At 43.3% G+C, this 19448-nt stretch overlaps 1 protein-coding gene across 1 annotated transcript in view; it reads right to left on the bottom strand.

Annotated features, from left to right (window-relative positions):
* Window positions 1-11755: 11755 nt before the first annotated feature.
* LOC310775455 (ankyrin-3-like) overlaps window positions 11756-19448 on the bottom strand; it is a gene marked incomplete at its 5' end in the record, with an annotated part of 180317 nt that continues 172624 nt past the window's right edge. Inside the window, 3 exons of the mRNA XM_083635605.1 lie at window positions 11756-13271; window positions 14122-14196; window positions 17691-17774. Coding sequence (XP_083491731.1) covers window positions 14146-14196; window positions 17691-17774 — 135 coding nt within the window. The 3' untranslated portion in view covers window positions 11756-13271; window positions 14122-14145. The remainder of the gene's footprint in view (window positions 13272-14121; window positions 14197-17690; window positions 17775-19448) is intronic.

The raw sequence follows: 19448 nt of genomic DNA, 5'->3' as shown, positions 1-19448 counted from the left end.
TTGCTGGGTCACTAGTCAACGGCTACAGTTTGCGCATGATTGGTAGGCATGCTGTGCATGACGGTTGTTGTTTTTTACAAATAATAATTTCGAATTTAATGTAAAATTAACAATTATTGTAATACCATAATAGCCTAGGTTTTGAACAAAATGTTGTATGTAATGTAGTATGTAGTAAGTAACTTAGTAGTCTAACTAAAAAATAATTCTGCATCTGATTTTTTTGGGGTGTGCCAGCTGCCTCTTTGTGTGGCACAGGAGCACCCTATCACAACCATGGCTATGCCAGAGATCTCGTGAACTATGTGCTCATATAAATAAACTACCCTATATTCACCTACTAAACTAAGTATTATAAAGGAGACATTGGGATGTACTGCATTGTAATATCATGTCACAGTTCGAAAACTTCCATCTTGATGGTTTCACTATCATTTAGTTCCCTGAATGCCAGATATATGAAGTTATGTAGTTGCTAGCATGTTGTAAATAGTGCCACTGCATTCCTCATCCTTGAAAATGTAGGACTAGCCACCAGGATCAGGGTCCTAGGTGGTCTAGAACCTGAGCTACTGGTAAAGTCACAACCAGGGGCAGCCATCTTGGAAAATGGCCACCTATGCGATGGCCCTATAGCCAAAAATCATCATAAGTGCATGCTCTAACAGTGTGCAAAAGCTCATGTTTTTATCGTCAAAGGCACAATTCCCTTATAGATTGCACATATCTGCTGGGCTACTATTAGATTTGGTAGAATTAAGACTTTTACTCCCAACATAATTTAAATATTAATTCATGCAAAACAAGATGTTAACTATAGCCTTTTTTGTGTGTGTGTTTGCTCTTGCTTTAGTTACGAGATTTGGAATTGGAACTGTATTCGCCATTGGAATTTTACTATTCCTGCTCATACTTTGCGCTGCCAAATGCAGATTCCTCTCCGAAGTGAACGGTAAGATTATTTTTGTATTACTCATTTTCACGTGAATGATTGTCATTTTCATTATTATTTTTTTAATTGTGTGACTGTCCAGATTTGACCCCAGAAGCCCACAGAAGTCCTGACCAGGTTTTCTATCACATCTATTGTAAAATATTTACAGGTCTTTCCTAATTGGGTAGCATACAGTGGAAGAAAGTAAAAATAGTTTCCAAACTTGTATCCAGTTCTCATATTGTTTAACCTTGGCACTGTTTCTGCCTCTCTGGACTGACCTTGGTTTGTATTGTGCTATTGTATAATACTCCCTGTTCCTGTTCTCATTTGAGTTTATTTAATATTAAAAGAGAAAAGGTTATTCCATCTAGTCCCTAGCAAACAACAACAACAATAAAATACACATTAAATACATATACTGAGTGTAAGGTTAGTCTTTCCCAGGGGCGATACACCTGGCGTCACAACCAGGTGTTGAAATGTTTGGCAGCTGCAGTTGAGGAAAAACTGCTAGAAGTAAATTCTCTAGTTGCTAGTAAAGAGACTAGACAGATCAAATTTGTACATGAGGGAGAAAAGGTTAGACAAGTAGGTTCAGGTACAAGTCAGGGCAGAAGGTAGGTGGAGGAGCCTGGGAAATGAGGGTTGACTTGAATGAGCAGCTAGTCATCCCAGCATATATAGTTAGCACTCGACTATGGCCGGATTTGTTACTGTGGTCTAGAGGTAGAGAAGATAGAAGATCGTTTATTTTATCGAACTCACGGTCCCCTGGGAAGACCGAGTTGAGGAGGCTAATAGCAGAGCAGCAAGGTTGGAGGACTCGAGTGCGGCCTGTAGAAGTTGTCATGGGTTTTGTGGCAAAGTCTCTGTTATTGCTCTACTAACTGAGTTGGGCATTCGTGGACGGAGCTTGAAACTTGCAGTTAGCAACATGTCCCCATGAACACAGTCCTACACACACACAAAAGCAAGATTGATCTTTAAACATCTTTCCATCTCGCTTTTGTGGGTTACTCAGTCGAGCGAATGTAAAATCAGAATCAGAATCAGAATCACTTTTATTGCCACAGTATGCAAGTTACATTACGAGGAATTTGTCTTAGTGTCTGTATGCAGCGTAGCGGTCACATCAATATACAGAGATAAGAAGTAGGAAGATAACCAAAGACAATCACAAAGTTACAAGTGCAATCAAATCGAGTAAACATATACAATATGTACATGAGTGGTGAAGTGTTCTGTGGATAATAAATATGAATTTACGTTGAATTTACATGCGATTTACAGACTTGAGTTAAATAGGCGTTAAATAGGCAGTGGATTTACAGTCGGAGTTAAATAAGAGTTTACATTGAATGTACATGAAATTTACAGGCTAAGTTAAATAGGCATTACATGTGCAGGGAATTTACATGAATTTACAGACCCAGTTAAACAGGCATTAAATTAGATATGAGTTCCAGTTTTATGGGGGGGGGGGGGGGGGAGTTCAGTTGAGTTTATGTGTGTGTGGGGGGGGGGGGGGGGGGGTTGTTTCCGGGCCTTGTTGGTGAGGCTGATGGCGGTTGGGAAGAAGCTGGTCTTGTGGCGGGTGGTTCTGGTCTTGGCAGACCTCAGCCTCTTGCCGTGGGGGAGTGTTTTAAAGAGTTTGTGGCCAGGGTGGGAGGGGTCGGCCTGATCTTGCGAGAGCGCTTCAGTGTCCTGGCTGCATGCAAATTGTGTCAGATTGTGTTATAGCAATGAGTGAATGTTCATCACATTACTGTCTATTTTCTATTTTCATCATCATGTTAGATGAGAACTCAGTTATCAACCCACAAGTTGAGAACCTGCAAGTTGATGCCTCGCCACTCTGCTCTTGCCGCACAACTGAAACCTCTCAGGCTGACTGTGCCAACATTGAATTACAGCAGGTAGTGAAATATATGTCCAGTAATGGAAAATCTGGCCTGATATTATTTTTTACGTTCAAATATCAATTTCTCTTTGGTCTCATGGATTCCCCATATCTCCTGTAATGTTAATTTATGTTTCAGATGATGGTCTGTGGGCAGTTTGCAACAGTGTGGCAGGGGAAGTACCAGCGCTCTGTGGTGGCAGTCAAAGTTTTCCCTCAATACTTTGAACATCATTTCACCTTGGAGAAGAAGGTCCATGAACTACCGCTGATCAAGCATGCTGGGATTGTCCACTTCCTGGGAGCTGGGTGTAAAGTGGACAGTGGGGAATGGCTCATCGTCCTGGAACTTGCTGCACGTGTGAGTGAAGAATAGATTCTCATTTTCTGAGAGATGGGTAGAGGGAGAGATGATGAGAAAGAAGGATTATGTTGCATTTTCTTTAATAACATGGAAGCATATTTGCATTTTCACATACATGCCACTCTACAAAACACACCAGACCCCCCCTTCCTGGAAGCAGATTAAAAGCCACTAGCCAGCTGAGGGAGCAGGATAATCCAGATGTTGGCCTTTTAGAGAACCTTGCCCCTGTCACTGTCACTGTGTGCACGCCACTGTCACTGTGTGCACGCCGCTGCACTTATTTCAACAGGATTCTCTGCTGTCTCTTTGATTGTAGGGCTCACTCCACTCCTTCTTGACTGTGCAGACAAACAGCTGGACGTCATCACGGAAGCTGTGCCAGTTTCTAGCACAGGGACTCGCCTACCTCCACTCTGACCTTCGCCACCATGGTACAGTATGGGCCAGTATATATTGCTGTGAAACAATGTGTGTGTATTTGTGTGCATTATGTGCACACTATACCTATCAAGATAGCATGGGTATACTGTCAATATGTTGCAGCAGAAGTAGCGGTAACTAAATGCATCTCTGTATAGAATTGTCTTTAACCGTTATCTAACCAGACTAATTCAGGCGAGTGCTAATGATAAGAAAATAACGAAAATAAGTTGCCATAAAAAAATTCAGACCACATCACACAAAATCTGCAATCTGTGTGTGTGTGCGTGTGCGTGTGCGTGTGCGTGTGTGTGCGTGTGGTGGGCGTGTGGTGGGCGTGTGCGTGTGCATGCGTTCATTCTTGCAGGTGAGCACAAACCTGCCGTGGCCCACGGGGACCTGAGCAGTGCCAATGTGCTGGTGAGAGCAGACGGCACGTCGTGCGCCCTGAGCAACTTTGGCTGTTCCTCCATCCTGCGCTCCTGTCCTGAGCCTCCCCGCAGGTCCAGAGTGAGGAAGCTAGACATGGAGGTGACAGATTGGCTCTTTTTGTTCATTCACATTACTGGTGAAAACAATGCAGATAAAAGTTAATAAACTCACCAGAGAAATAGCAGACAATCACAGTGGAACTTTCCATGGAGAAGTCAAAGCTCTCTTCTCTTCTCTTCTCTTCTCTTCTCTTCTCTTCTTCTCTTCTCTCCTATTTTTTGCTATACATTTCTTTTCTTCTGTACTGTTATTTTCTGCTATACATTTCCATATAGGCCTACACAATACATATACATAATGAATACAGTATACATATACAGTGAGTACACAGTACATATATAAATGCATACATATAACAAACCCAAAACATCATGAAAGTATAAACAGACACACATGGGAAAGACATGGATGATTTGTACATATCTTTGCTTTCCCTCACATTCAGGCTCTCCTTAGCCTGAATAATACACATAATATGCGTAATATAGCAACATACAGAATATGGATGAGAAGGGCTGATTTGATGACCTGTTTGAATCTCTATCCCTCTGCAGGCTTTTCCTCAGGTGGGCACGCTGTGCTACATGCCCCCTGAGGTCCTGGAAGGCTCTTTGACTGGCAGCAACTGGCGTCGCCCGCGGCAGCGCCTCATGCAGCGGGACGTCTACTCTCTGGGACTGCTGCTGTGGGAGATCTGCATGCGCTGCTCAGATTTGTTTGAAGGTATCTTCCTTTGTAGTCCTGTACAGAACGGTGGACACGGTCAGGTAGCTAAGCTACTCTGTGTGTACAACATGCACATGAACATATTGATCATTGTGAAATGAGTGTGTAATTCTCCCGACACTTCACTTGCTCAGGTGAAAATCTGCCCCTCGCTTAAATTGAACCATTAGTGAATTCTTTCGATTGTTCAGAGACTTATGGATAGGTACTTGTACATGCAGAGCTCAAAAATGACACACACACACACACACACACACACACACACACACACACCATAATAATAAATTACAAATACAGTACCGTAATCCAATAAACATCAAATAAATCAAATATTGTCAGAGTTGAACAATGTACTTATATAGCAGGGGTTTTCAACTGATTGTACCATGGACCACCATTCTGACTAAGACGCAACCTGAGGATGACTGGTGAGGACAGGGGTTGAGATGGAAACTACTTTATTGAATGCATGGTCAGGGACCACCTCCAATGCCTTCATGGACCACCAGTTGAAAACCCCTACAATAGAGTATATCCCTATGGTATATAGCCTATTGGTGAACCCTGCTATTACTTTGTGCACTCCTTCTATACAGTGTGTAGGTGCTGTGACGGTAAATGGAGATTAAAATGCACCCAATGTCTCCCTCTGCAGGCAGCCTGGTTCCAGAGCATCGTTTGCCTTATGAAGCAGAGCTGGGAGATGATCCGACACTGGAGAACCTCTTCATGCATGTGTCTCTGATGGAAAAGAGACCTTCCATACCTGAACACTGGGACCATGCACTGCAGGTATTCTACCACAAAGAGCAACTCACTTTGACCGAAAAAGTATTGCCTAGCCAATGTACACTACCAGTCAAAGGTTTGGAGACACCACATTTTTACAATTTTTCAAAAATTGTAAAGACATCAAAACTATAAAATAACACAATTGGAAACAAAAGGTGTTAAACAAAGGTGTTTGTGATTAAGCTTTTTTGTTGCTTTTTTCAGTGTTTACTGTAAACATTTAAAATCTACAAACAATATTCAAAAGCCAAACCAAACAAAGCAAACAAGAGAGAGAAATAATTACAAATAAAAATAGAGAAAAGAAAAAAATGCACATTCCTCTTGACAGTATGACAGTACCCTACAGGTTATTATATCACAATACATTACGATTAAACCAGTGGTTCTCAGCGTGAGGTCCAGGGACCACCAGGGGTCGCCAGTAGAATGCTGAACCACCAAACCCCACTAATTAGAGGATGCAGAACAATGGCCGTTCAGATCCCAGCCTCACTGTGATCTCTCCACCCACAACACAGACAAATCAAAACGCTCAGATCACAGCCTCACCGTGATCTCTCCACCCACAACACAGACAAATCAAAACGCTCAGATCACAGCCTCACCGTGATCTCTCCACCCACAACACAGACAAATCAAAACGCTCAGATCACAGCCTCACTGTGATCTCTCCACCCACAACACAGACAAATCAAAACGCTCAGATCACAGCCTCACTGTGATCTCTCCACCCACAACACAGACAAATCAAAACGCTCAGATCACAGCCTCACTGTGATCTCTCCACCCACAACACAGACAAATCAAAACACTCAGATCCCAGCCTCACTGTGATCTCTCCACCCACAACACAGACAAATCAAAACGCTCAGATCACAGCCTCACTGTGATCTCTCCACCCACAACACAGACAAATCAAAACGCTCAGATCCCAGCCTCACTGTGATCTCTCCACCCACAACACAGACAAATCAAAACGCTCAGATCACAGCCTCACTGTGATCTCTCCACCCACAACACAGACAAATCAAAACGCTCAGATCCCAGCCTCACTGTGATCTCTCCACCCACAACACAGACAAATCAAAACGCTCAGATCACAGCCTCACTGTGATCTCTCCACCCACAACACAACAGACAAATCAAAACGCTCAGATCACAGCCTCACTGTGATCTCTCCACCCACAACACAGACAAATCAAAACGCTCAGATCACAGCCTCACTGTGATCTCTCCACCCACAACACAACAGACAAATCAAAACGCTCAGATCACAGCCTCACTGTGATCTCTCCACCCACAACACAGACAAATCAAAAACGCTCAGATCCCAGCCTCACTGTGATCTCTCCACCCACAACACAGACAAATCAAAAACGCTCAGATCCCAGCCTCACTGTGATCTCTCCACCCACAACACAGACAAATCAAAACGCTCAGATCACAGCCTCACTGTGATCTCTCCACCCACAACACAACAGACAAATCAAAACGCTCAGATCACAGCCTCACTGTGATCTCTCCACCCACAACACAGTCAAATCAAAAACGCTCAGATCCCAGCCTCACTGTGATCTCTCCACCCACAACAGACAAATCAAAAACGCTCAGATCCCAGCCTAACTGTGATCTCTCCACCCACAACACAACAGACAAATCAAAACGCTCAGATCACAGCCTCACTGTGATCTCTCCACCCACAACACAGACAAATCAAAAACGCTCAGATCCCAGCCTCACTGTGATCTCTCCACCCACAACACAGACAAATCAAAAACGCTCAGATCCCAGCCTCACTGTGATCTCTCCACCCACAACACAGACAAATCAAAACGCTCAGATCACAGCCTCACTGTGATCTCTCCACCCACAACACAACAGACAAATCAAAACGCTCAGATCACAGCCTCACTGTGATCTCTCCACCCACAATACAGACAAATCAAAACGCTCAGATACCAGCCTCACTGTGATCTCTCCACCCACAACACAACAGACAAATCAAAACGCTCAGATCACAGCCTCACTGTGATCTCTCCACCCACAATACAGACAAATCAAAACGCTCAGATACCAGCCTCACTGTGATCTCTCCACCCACAACACAGACAAATCAAAACGCTCAGATCACAGCCTCACTGTGATCTCTCCACCCACAACACAGACAAATCAAAACGCTCAGATCCCAGCCTCACTGTGATCTCTCCACCCACAACACAGACAAATGAAAACGCTCAGATCCCAGCCTCACTGTGATCTCTCCACCCACAACACAGACAAATCAAAACGCTCAGATCCCAGCCTCACTGTGATCTCTCCACCCACAACACAGACAAATCAAAACGCTCAGATCCCAGCCTCACTGTGATCTCTCCACCCACAACACAGACAAATCAAAACGCTCAGATCCCAGCCTCACTGTGATCTCTCCACCCACAACACAGACAAATCAAAACGCTCAGATCCCAGCCTCACTGTGATCTCTCCACCCACAACACAGACAAATCAAAAGGATCAGATACCAGCCTCACTGTGATCTCTCCACCCACTAGGGATGGGCATCGAATTTCGAATTTTCGAATAATCGTTGTTATTATCAAGGTCGACTTTTATTATTGAAATTCGAAATTCGAAAAAAAAAAAAAAAAAATTTTTTTTTTTTTTTTTTTGAGTGAAATGTTGCATTGTCTCCCCTGATTCTAAGTACCGGTATAGTCAAATCGCTATAAGCATTTTAAGCAAGGTTTATGGAAAAATGAATGGCGGATGAAATCCCATGAAGAGGGAGAGGGGGTGACTTTGGCACCCCTTTGGCACTCAGACCTGAGCCTACTAAATATTTAATGAACCACAACCACTCATGATTGTCAAAACTGTTTTTTATTTTCGAAAATGTCAATGTAAAAAAAATTAAAAATGTAATTTTTTTTTTTTTTTTTTTTTACATTTATTTATTTATTTTCGAAATTCGAATTAAATTCGAATTTGGCCAGCGAATTTCGAATAGTGTTTTTACTAGAAATGCCCATCCCTACCACCCACAACACAGACAAATCAAAACGCTCAGATCACAGCCTCACTGTGATCTCTCCACCCACAATACAGACAAATCAAAACGCTCAGATCACAGCCTCACTGTGATCTCTCCACCCACAACACAGACAAATCAAAACGTTCAGATCACAGCCTCACTGTGATCTCTCCACCCACAACACAGACAAATCAAAACGCTCAGATCCCAGCCTCACTGTGATCTCTCCACCCACAACACAACAGACAAATCAAAACGCTCAGATCACAGCCTCACTGTGATCTCTCCACCCACAACACAGACAAATCAAAACGATCAGATCACAGCCTCACTGTGATCTCTCCACCCACAACACAGACAAATCAAAACGCTCAGATCCCAGCCTCACTGTGATCTCTCCACCCACAACACAGACAAATCAAAAGGATCAGATACCAGCCTCACTGTGATCTCTCCACCCACAACACAGACAAATCAAAACGCTCAGATCACAGCCTCACTGTGATCTCTCCACCCACAATACAGACAAATCAAAACGCTCAGATCACAGCCTCACTGTGATCTCTCCACCCACAACACAGACAAATCAAAACGTTCAGATCACAGCCTCACTGTGATCTCTCCACCCACAACACAGACAAATCAAAACGCTCAGATCACAGCCTCACTGTGATCTCTCCACCCACAACACAGACAAATCAAAACGATCACCATTGCCTTGATGGAAAGGAAAAGGCATTGGAAAGAAATCCATACACAGGCATCAACTTCATCTAAGAAACACATTTCAAGCGTTTAAGCTTGAATCAAAATGGCTTTAAGATCATAAAAACTAAGTTAATTCAAGCAGTTGTGTACAAACTTTTGACTGGTAAATATGATAGTGACTTAAATGAGTATGTATTTCAATCATGAGAGACTAGTAGGTTTAATCAACTTTAATGAACAAATAGACAAATTAAGTTTGGCGTATGACTCCATGATATGACAACGCTCCTCTTGAGATGAGAGAGGAGGGTGTCACTGCAGTATAGGATAGAAAATTCCCCCCATAGGGATTTCTTCAGGAGTCATGACATTGGTGGTGATCAGGGGAGGGGGTGGGGCGCAAACAACTGCACCAGTGATGATGGTCAGCAACTGAGGATGAGACCCACCGCTTAGGTGATTGGCTCAGCAGACAAGGAGAGACAGATGTCTAGAGCTGATTGGATACTCGGAAAATGGACAAAAGGGGGGCAATTGTGATGTCACTTGAGCAGGGAGTTACACACCCTGAATGAAAAGGAGGCGGGCACAGCATAGCATCTAACCTGAAACTGGGTGATGCTGCAGAAATCCAGTCTTCATGATTGAAATTGAGTCAAGACCACACTTATTTGAATGTCTAAAAGTGCGTGACACTTTCAGGGATCTACATTGCCGGAACTGGTGACAAACTGTTGGGACCAAGACCCAGACGCCCGGCTGACGGCTCTGTGTGCTGTGGACAGATTACTCGCTCTTCAGCCATACCACCTACGGAATTGAAATGTAGTCAGTTACTGATTACAAATGACCAGGGGTGGATAGAGTACAAATAAAATCTACTCAAGTATCGAAAGTTGTACTGTGGATTATTGTTTGGTTTATGAAAGGTGTCATATAATCCCATGAGAGATGGGCCACTAGGTGGCATGACACTAAAATAAATAAATCATTCATTCATTACATGTTGTTACCAAGCTGCTGTCATGTAAAGTGTTAAGTTCCATACCTCCTATAAGGAATGAATCAACTGCAGAGCACACCATTGCTTGACTGCAGATGTTGATATTGCTATATAAATTATAATATATATGTCCTTTATTTACACATTTAAATACATGTCATTAAAATGCACTCTGGCAGTTTAAAATGAGCAAACTGAATTGCAGTGCACAATACATATTGAATATTAAAATTAGCTCAATATCTAAAAATATCTAAAACGCACAGTGAAGCCAGAAACACAGGATTGCTCTTATTTGTGTCCATTCAGCAATCTGACCATGGAGGGTATAGGACTCTTTTTGTAGCGCTCTGTTTTACACTTGATGTCTCTCAGCCGTGCTCCTTGTCTTGTCCTTGCTCCTTCTCTCTCAGCGCACGTTGGTGGGAGCCAGCTTGAGAAATCTGTGGAACTTTGGAGTTTGAGTGCAAAGTTCAAAGTTGTCTGAGATGTTGGTAGATTTTCCCAGTAGGGGTAGTATTTTTTCACTTGCCCACTTGTGGGCAGCTGCTGTGTGACTGTAGGAGGAACTCCGTTCACACGCCATTGACACCCAGATGCAGAAAGACAGTGTGAGCAACTCCATTTCCCCTCCAGGATCAATCCAGTTGTTCTGATTTTGGCCATGATGCTGCTGTGGCTTGTTTTTAGCTGCTAAGTGCCATTTATTTTATTCTAACATTTGTCTGTACTGGTACTAGCTAAAGAACGTATTCTCCAAGAATGGAAGACACCAACTCCACCGTGCTTCAGAAACTTGCTACATGAGCTGGTTTTTGTTATTCATATGAAACTGTGATTCTTTAATTGAAAATGTCAACATAAATGGGAAGAATCTCGGGGTCCCCGTTTGAAATTTCTGGACTCACCTGATTGTATTCATAGATGGTTCCTGTTAGTTCTAGTTTCAATTCACTCTGGGGAAACTACTGAGTTGCATTTGAACACCTCAAGATTCATGTGAAATGATATTACAATATTTAACCTTTGTGACTGAGATCATAAAGGATTTCCTTGTCCAGCAACAGCATTAATAACATCAGTTCTTATTATACCTAAATCAGCTTTTCTGTGGTGTTAAGTCACAGTGAGTAGCACTGGTCATTCCTCTGTGCATGTACTGTATACTCAGCAGTTATGAGAGAGAGAGCGCAACAAGATCAACAAGGAGAAAGACAGATGGACTCGGTGCGAGGTTCAGTTTAAACACAATTTATTCTCTGCTTAAATAATGACTTGGATCCTCCAGTGTAGCTATGTTGGTTCTTCATACATGTTGGTATCGGATCTATCATCAACAATGGATGCTTGTTAGAGTGGCCTTATATGGAAAAAAAAAAGACTCAACAATGACAGGAACAGAAAATCAGAATTTTAACCACTCATGATCAAGATTATTATGTTTTATCCATTTTTAGCCATTGATAAAAAGTATCGGATCTGTATCACAGGGCCAAAAAGAAAAATATCTTGTGCAAATGCAATCAATTTAATAAAGATTAAAGTCACCAAACCCCCCCCCAAATAAAAATAAAATCAGTCCCCGTTTTAAACCACAGCAGACCTATGAGGCTAAACTTACACTTCTAGTACACATGGGCTTACAAATAGACAGTCAGTTCTTATTTGCCGTTACACACATGGGGCTGCTAGCAGTTTGGAGCTCACTAGTAGTACCTTCCTGAAGCATAACAATGAAGCTCTGCTGCATCACTACTGAAGTGTGGGACCATGGTTAATGCTCATCGCTCTCCCGCCACTAGATCCTTGCTTGTGTCGTATTAAAATCTCACATGTGCGTCACTTTGGATAAAAGCGTCGAATGGGAAATTGTGCAGAGTGGAGTGTGTATATTTTCATCTAAAAAAAACAACTAAAAACTGAAATAAAAACAGTTATAGATGACAAATGGTGGAGTTATGAGTGCTCACACACACACACACAGACAGAAGTACCATCAAACCCTCTCTAATGGTAATACAGTGTTTTGCATTAGGAGAAAAAAAGGAAATCATTAAAATGAAGTGAAATCACATGCAGCAAAAATATTAGTACTCTGAAGACAAAGAATGTTCCACAGACAGAGCGGATTTCAGAGAGTAGCAGTTGGCTTTATAGAAATGTCCTTCGTTAAAATCAAGCAGATATTTTTTTTGCTTTTTTTGTTTCTCATTCACATACAGCTTCATACATAATCTCATGACAGTGGAAACAGTTTTGGCCTTTCAATCCAAATATGCACCGAGTCTGCAACGCTTCTCATCAAGCTAAATCAACCAGTGCATGAACAATCTGAAGCTACTGATTTTTATTTTTTATTTTTATTTTTTTTAGATTTTATACAGTGTCATTTATATACAACAAAATCATCCATTTATTATTATATTTCATTCTTTTTAAAAAGAACCACATGGTACATCCCAATACTGTGGGTCCAGGAGGAAAAATATATAAGGCGAGTGTCTGACAGTGTGATTCAAAAGTCTTCCTTATCTGTCAACAATCAGCGTTTTCCTGTTTGTGCCATCTTTGGTCACAGATGCCTTTCGGGGGTGGGGGGGAAGGGGGGGGGGGTGGCGGCTGTCGTTGTAAACTCTCCTCTCATTTGTCAATGACCAGGAAGTCCCAGCTCACGGCCGCTGTGTGTCCGTCCGTAGGTGCCGTTAGACAGTAAGTGAGTTTGGTGACATGCTCATGCGAAATCAAATAGAAGTAATTTGTTTAGTTTGTCTTGCTGAAAAACCATGCGTTTTAAGTGAAAGCGTCAGACACGCTTTGGCTGATTGACCAGGCTCTCCGTGTTTCAAGGGTTCCAGTCATTTTCCCCTCCCAGGGTTTGTGATGTCCGTGGACCTGGGAGGTAAGGTTGGGTTCAAGATTACAAACTTCAGTTCAAATGTGTGGTCCTGCACATGGACTGAGAGATATTCAACACAACAAACCAGTTATGATTTACATATGATCACAGACTGAAAGTAAGTGGCCATACTGTATTTTGCATTTCCAAGGAAGTTACCCAGGACATGCAATTAGTTACTGATTACTCCTTTCAACAGTAATACAATTACTTTATTGATTACTTGGTCTCAAAAGTAATTAGTTACATTATTAGTTACTCCCCCCCCCCTGCTGAAAAGGTTACGTACAACCTGTTTAGCCAGCTCCTTTTAGAACTGAATCCACTTAATTGGAACAATACTCTTACAGGAGGTGCCAACAATCAGCAAAACAGCATACTTTATATTTATTTGTCTACCTAGGACTAAAAACTCATTGCGTTCTGGCAACACAGTATTCTCGCATAGCCACACCTATCTCCACACTAGCTTTTATTGTTGTGCCAGCGCTGGAGAAAGTACTGCAGTAACTTGAAGTTACTTGTAATATGATTACTGTTTTTGGAAATTGTAAGGCCTTGGGTTACTAGTTACTGGGAGAGTAATCAAATTACAGCAATGCGTTACTTTAATTTAATGCCCAACACTGCCTGCAACAACAATCTAGTTGCAGAAGTGACACTCTTAATTGTAATTTCTCCGTCTTAACTGTAGGGTTATGCTAATATTACATTGTTAGGAAATGTGTAACATCGTATTGCTAAAATGCGTTGGACCCACGTCACAATTTTGGCTTTACAGAGTGATGTTTGACATTGTACTTCATAAATGGATAAAACTGTCACTAGCTGCTATTAGCCACATACCAGGTTAAGTTGAGAACGCCACTGTTACGACTGACACTTCTTCTTCCCTTGTTTCCCCTTGGCTCCTTCTCCAGACTTGGCGGGGAGAGAGAGAGAGAGAGAGAGAGAGAGAGAGAGAGAGAGAGAGAGAGAGAGAGAGAGAGAGAGAGAGAGAGAGAGAGAGAGAAGGTTGATTGAGGGAGTGAAGAAGAGACGAAGGCGAAGAGGCAATGAAAGAAAAGAGTGAAAACGAGAGAAGAAGACAGAGGGAGAGACAGAAAAAGAGAGTTAGTATAGATCTGACACCGTTGCGTTTTCACAGGTACAGCAACCGTTCAGCTCAGCTACATCAGCAGATTGACTGGAGGAGAGATGAGAAGATGCATTTCCAACTAACGAGACATGCTGGAAAAGATAAAGGAGTTGAAAGAGTGAAAGATATGTTAGCGTTTCTATTTTCTAAATGAGTTTGATTTGAAAACAGCAACACACGCACACTGCAAACACGGCAAACCTCGGAACCGTCTATAGTGACGATTAGACCATACACTTGTATTGTCGTGCCACTCTTACATGCCACAGCACTCCACACATTGTACGGCTGTATTATATTTGATCCACACTAGCATAACAGAAGACAGCTCAGATGAACTCTCCTCCAGCTGGATGTGCAGCTGGGAAGCACCTTCTCGCCCAGTTAAACCTGGGTGAAACGTTGTATGACCACCGGCGATAAGTGCTGGGTAAAAAGGGCTTGATTATGAACAAACTGGTGTCCATTGGCCTTACGATACAGACCGCTTTCAAATGTTAACCCATGGTACAAATATGATCTTTTCATGGCTGTTCAATTTCATATGGTTTCTCCTTTCTCTCCTCCCATTGTGTGTGCGTGCGTGCACGTGTGTGTGTGTGTGTGTGTGTGTGTGTGTGTGTGTGTGTGTGTGTGTCCGGTGTTCATTTACACTACATGATCGAATACATATTAATATTGTTCAAATGCATCTTTGCCTAATGCTGTATGCTAGTGTGGATCTAATGCTGTATGCTAGTGTGGATCTAATGCTGTATGCTAGTGTGGATCTAATGCTGTATGCTAGTGTGGATCTAATGCTGTATGCTAGTGTGGATCTAATGCTGTATGCTAGTGTGGATCTAATGCTGTATGCTAGTGTGGATCTAATGCTGTATGCTAGTGTGGATCTAATGCTGTATGCTAGTGTGGATCTAATGCTGTGTGCTAGTGTGGATCTAATGCTGTATGCTAGTGTGGATCTAATGCTGTGTGCTAGTGTGGATCTAATGCTGTATGCTAGTGTGGATCTAATGCTGTATGCTAGTGTGGATCTAATGCTGTATGCTAGTGTGGATCTAATGCTGTATGCTAGTGTCTAATGCTGTATGCTAGTGTGGATCTAATGCTGTATGCTAGTGTGGATCTAATGCTGTGTGCTAGTGTGGATCTAATGCTGTATGCTAGTGTGGATCTAATGCTGTATGCTAGTGTCTAATGCTGTATGCTAGTGTGTATCTAATGCTGTATGCTAGTGTGGATCTAATGCTGTATGCTAGTGTCTAATGCTGTATGCTAGTGTCTAATGCTGTATGCTAGTGTGGATCTAATGCTGTATGCTAGTGTGGATCTAATGCTGTGTGCTAGTGTGGATCTAATGCTGTATGCTAGTGTGGATCTAATGCTGTATGCTAGTGTCTAATGCTGTATGCTAGTGTGGATCTAATGCTGTATGCTAGTGTCTAATGCTGTATGCTAGTGTGGATCTAATGCTGTATGCTAGTGTCTAATGCTGTATGCTAGTGTCTAATGCTGTATGCTAGTGTGGATCTAATGCTGTATGCTAGTGTCTAATGCTGTATGCTAGTGTCTAATGCTGTATGCTAGTGTGGATCTAATGCTGTATGCTAGTGTGGATCTAATGCTGTATGCTAGTGTGGATCTAATGCTGTATGCTAGTGTCTAATGCTGTATGCTAGTGTGGATCTAATGCTGTATGCTAGTGTGGATCTAATGCTGTGTGCTAGTGTGGATCTAATGCTGTATGCTAGTGTGGATCTAATGCTGTATGCTAGTGTGGATCTAATGCTGTATGCTAGTGTGGATCTAATGCTGTATGCTAGTGTGGATCTAATGCTGTATGCTAGTGTGGATCTAATGCTGTATGCTAGTGTGGATCTAATGCTGTATGCTAGTGTCTAATGCTGTATGCTAGTGTGGATCTAATGCTGTATGCTAGTGTGGATCTAATGCTGTGTGCTAGTGTGGATCTAATGCTGTATGCTAGTGTGGATCTAATGCTGTATGCTAGTGTCTAATGCTGTATGCTAGTGTGGATCTAATGCTGTATGCTAGTGTGGATCTAATGCTGTGTGCTAGTGTGGATCTAATGCTGTGTGCTAGTGTGGATCTAATGCTGTATGCTAGTGTGGATCTAATGCTGTGTGCTAGTGTGGATCTAATGCTGTATGCTAGTGTGGATCTAATGCTGTATGCTAGTGTGGATCTAATGCTGTATGCTAGTGTGGATCTAATGCTGTATGCTAGTGTGGATCTAATGCTGTATGCTAGTGTGGATCTATGTGAGCAGGACCTGTATTCCCAAAAGCATCTCAGCACATTTCCACTGTGCGCTACACTGCACCGAGGGTGGGCTTTTAACCCCCTGCTGGCCACATGTAGGAAAAGCTTCATATGGGGGCCTCACAGCACTAAAAAGCTATTTCTATTCCTGTGTCAATCCTCGTGCCAAGATGTTGTTTTGGGAAACAGGGTCCATGGCTCATGCTTTCAGTGGGCCAGGATAGGTCAGCTGGCTCGGTCGGGCGCCAACCTGGGTCTTCTGGGCCTTACTGCTGCCATCAGGCCCCTCCTTACTGCTGCCAGGCCCCTCCTTCCTCTGCTCCTCCTCGGGCCGCTCTGCCCTCTGGCCCTGCCGGGAGCGTTTTCCCCTCTTCCTGCCCTTCCCCCCTCCTGCTGCTCCTGCTGAAGAAGGAGTGTCTGCTGCTCCACCTGTGGCTACACCACCACCACCACCACCACCACCACCACCACCACCACCACCACCACCACCACCACCTCCTTCTGAAACAGTTTCGCCACCTCCTTGCCTCCTCTCCTCGGAGGTGAACATGCGACGCACCACCTTCCTGATCACCTGTAGGGGGCGTTACAGAGGCGTGTCAGAGGGAGGTCATGGGATGGAGGGTGAGGAATGGAGTGTGTGGAGAATGGATGGAGAGGAGAGTGAGAACTACAGCCTGTATGTTTATCCGTATGTGTGTGTGTGTGTGTGTGTGTGTGTGTGTGTGTGTGTGTGTGTGTGTGACACTGTGTGCGTGTGCGTGTGTGTGTGTGTGTGTGACTGTGTGCGTGTGTGACTGTGTGCGTGTGCGTGTGTGTGACTGTGTGCGTGTGCGTGTGTGTGACTGTGTGCGTGTGCGTGACTGTGTGCGTGTGTGTGTGTGTGTGTGTGACTGTGTAGTATGTCTCACATGTTATCTGGGCATGTATATGTATAAGTGAGTGTGTGTGTGTGTGTGAGGTTATATTATAGAGTGAAGATGATGAATGTTACTTTTCTAGTGACAAGATTCCCATCTTCATCTGTAAACTGCTCCTCGGTCACCGACTCTCCAGGAATGTTCCTGGCCTGCTCACCCTGGGGTGCAGGGTGGGCGTAAAGGAGGAGGCAGTGACAGATGACAGGAGGGAGGGATGGAGAGGTGGAGGCATAGGGAGGCAAGAGGTTGGAGAAGTATACATTTAAAGATGAATGGTTAACGGTATTATCAGTCATTTAGACGAAAGCAACATTTCCAAACAGACATCAGCCTGCTTGCCAGAGCAGGAAGGGGTTTCCCATTGTTAAGATCATAGATGGAGATTTGAAAAATGACAAATGTATGACTTCTTAATGTACTTGGAAGCTGTAAGATGTTTAAGGTGATAAACGATATATAGAGATTTTGAGTTACAGCAGGTTAAGAACATTGGAAAGATCTCATTTGTCACTAGTTTACATACCAAAATGTGTACAGGAGCTTTTTTGCTTATTTTCAAACTCCCAAAATGTCAGCTTTGGACTTTGAGATATTTTTGGAAACCCAACCAACGCTCGTGCATTAAGCAGGCTGAGTCATCCGACATGCTAATATGGCTCCTCGCCTCCACAAAGCTCCAAAACACAAGCTGGCAGATGCAGAGGAGACACGCTGAGACCATTAAGCAAGCAACGTTTAGGACTTTACAGGCATTTACACTGTGAAAAAGAATCCATTCTTCAAATGCAAAATGTCCACGTCAACCTCTGCTTTAGTGCCGCCGTTTCAGGGCAAACCTCTCAAGGCAAACCTCTCAAGGCAACACTTAATGAAGATGGGTCCACTCCAGTGGTGCACACACAATGCCTCACACTTTCAGCTTCACACTTTCTCAAAAGTCACACTGCTGCTGGTGAGAGGATGAAGAGTAGAGTTAATCTTTACCAATTCAAATCTACGCCACGCACAAGAAAGCATTCAGCAATACGACCACACAAAAGCATTGGGGCAACTGATAATGCAATAATCGTGCGTTCCTTTATCGCAAAATAACTGGGATGTGGAGGCTAAATGACATCACATCTGTTTTGTTAGTGTTCCATTTGCAGAAAACTTGAGCTGGGAAGTTCACTGTTCATTGGTCAGATCCACTCGCTAGCCAGGCTAGCCATTGTTAGCAATAACAATTGACAACATGGCATTTTGCTGCATTTTGCGCATACAAACACTGCAGCCTCATGTCCACACAGATAGAAGTTAGGCAGTGCTGTGTGTACAGCTGATTTAATGAGACACAAACAAAACAGAAGTGCTAAACAACATTACTACGATTATAACTACTGTTGTTGCGCGGCGCAGCCATCTTGGATTTTTGGTGCCATGGCACGAGTCCGATACCTCACGAGTCCGACACCTCACGAGTCCGAAAAAAGAGGCTAACTTCCCCCAGACCCTAAGCCAAAACCTAACCTCTCCCACCCCCACGCCTAAACCTAACCTCCCCCAGACCCTAACCCAAAACCTAACCTCTCCCACCCCCACGCCTAAACCTAACCTCCCCCAGACCCTAACCCAAAACCATGAGGTGTCGGACTCGTGAGGTATCGGACTCTTGAGGTATCGGACTAGGGGGCAATCACCGGATTTTTGAGGTCGGGGCTGCTGAGGCTCCTAAGAGTTTGGAATGGGAAATACCAGCTCTGGTGACGTCACCGCCCAGCTCATGACCTTTGAAGTCGTAAGATTACCAGTTCCCAGTTATAAAGGAATGCACGATAAGTACTGGGTAAGGT

Source organism: Poromitra crassiceps (assembly GCF_964638095.1).
Source record: "Poromitra crassiceps genome assembly, chromosome: 4".
Classification (NCBI taxonomy): Eukaryota; Metazoa; Chordata; class Actinopteri; order Beryciformes; family Melamphaidae; genus Poromitra; species Poromitra crassiceps.
The sequence above is the reverse complement of the archived record's forward strand: the minus strand, read 5'-3'. Positions and strand labels throughout refer to the sequence as shown.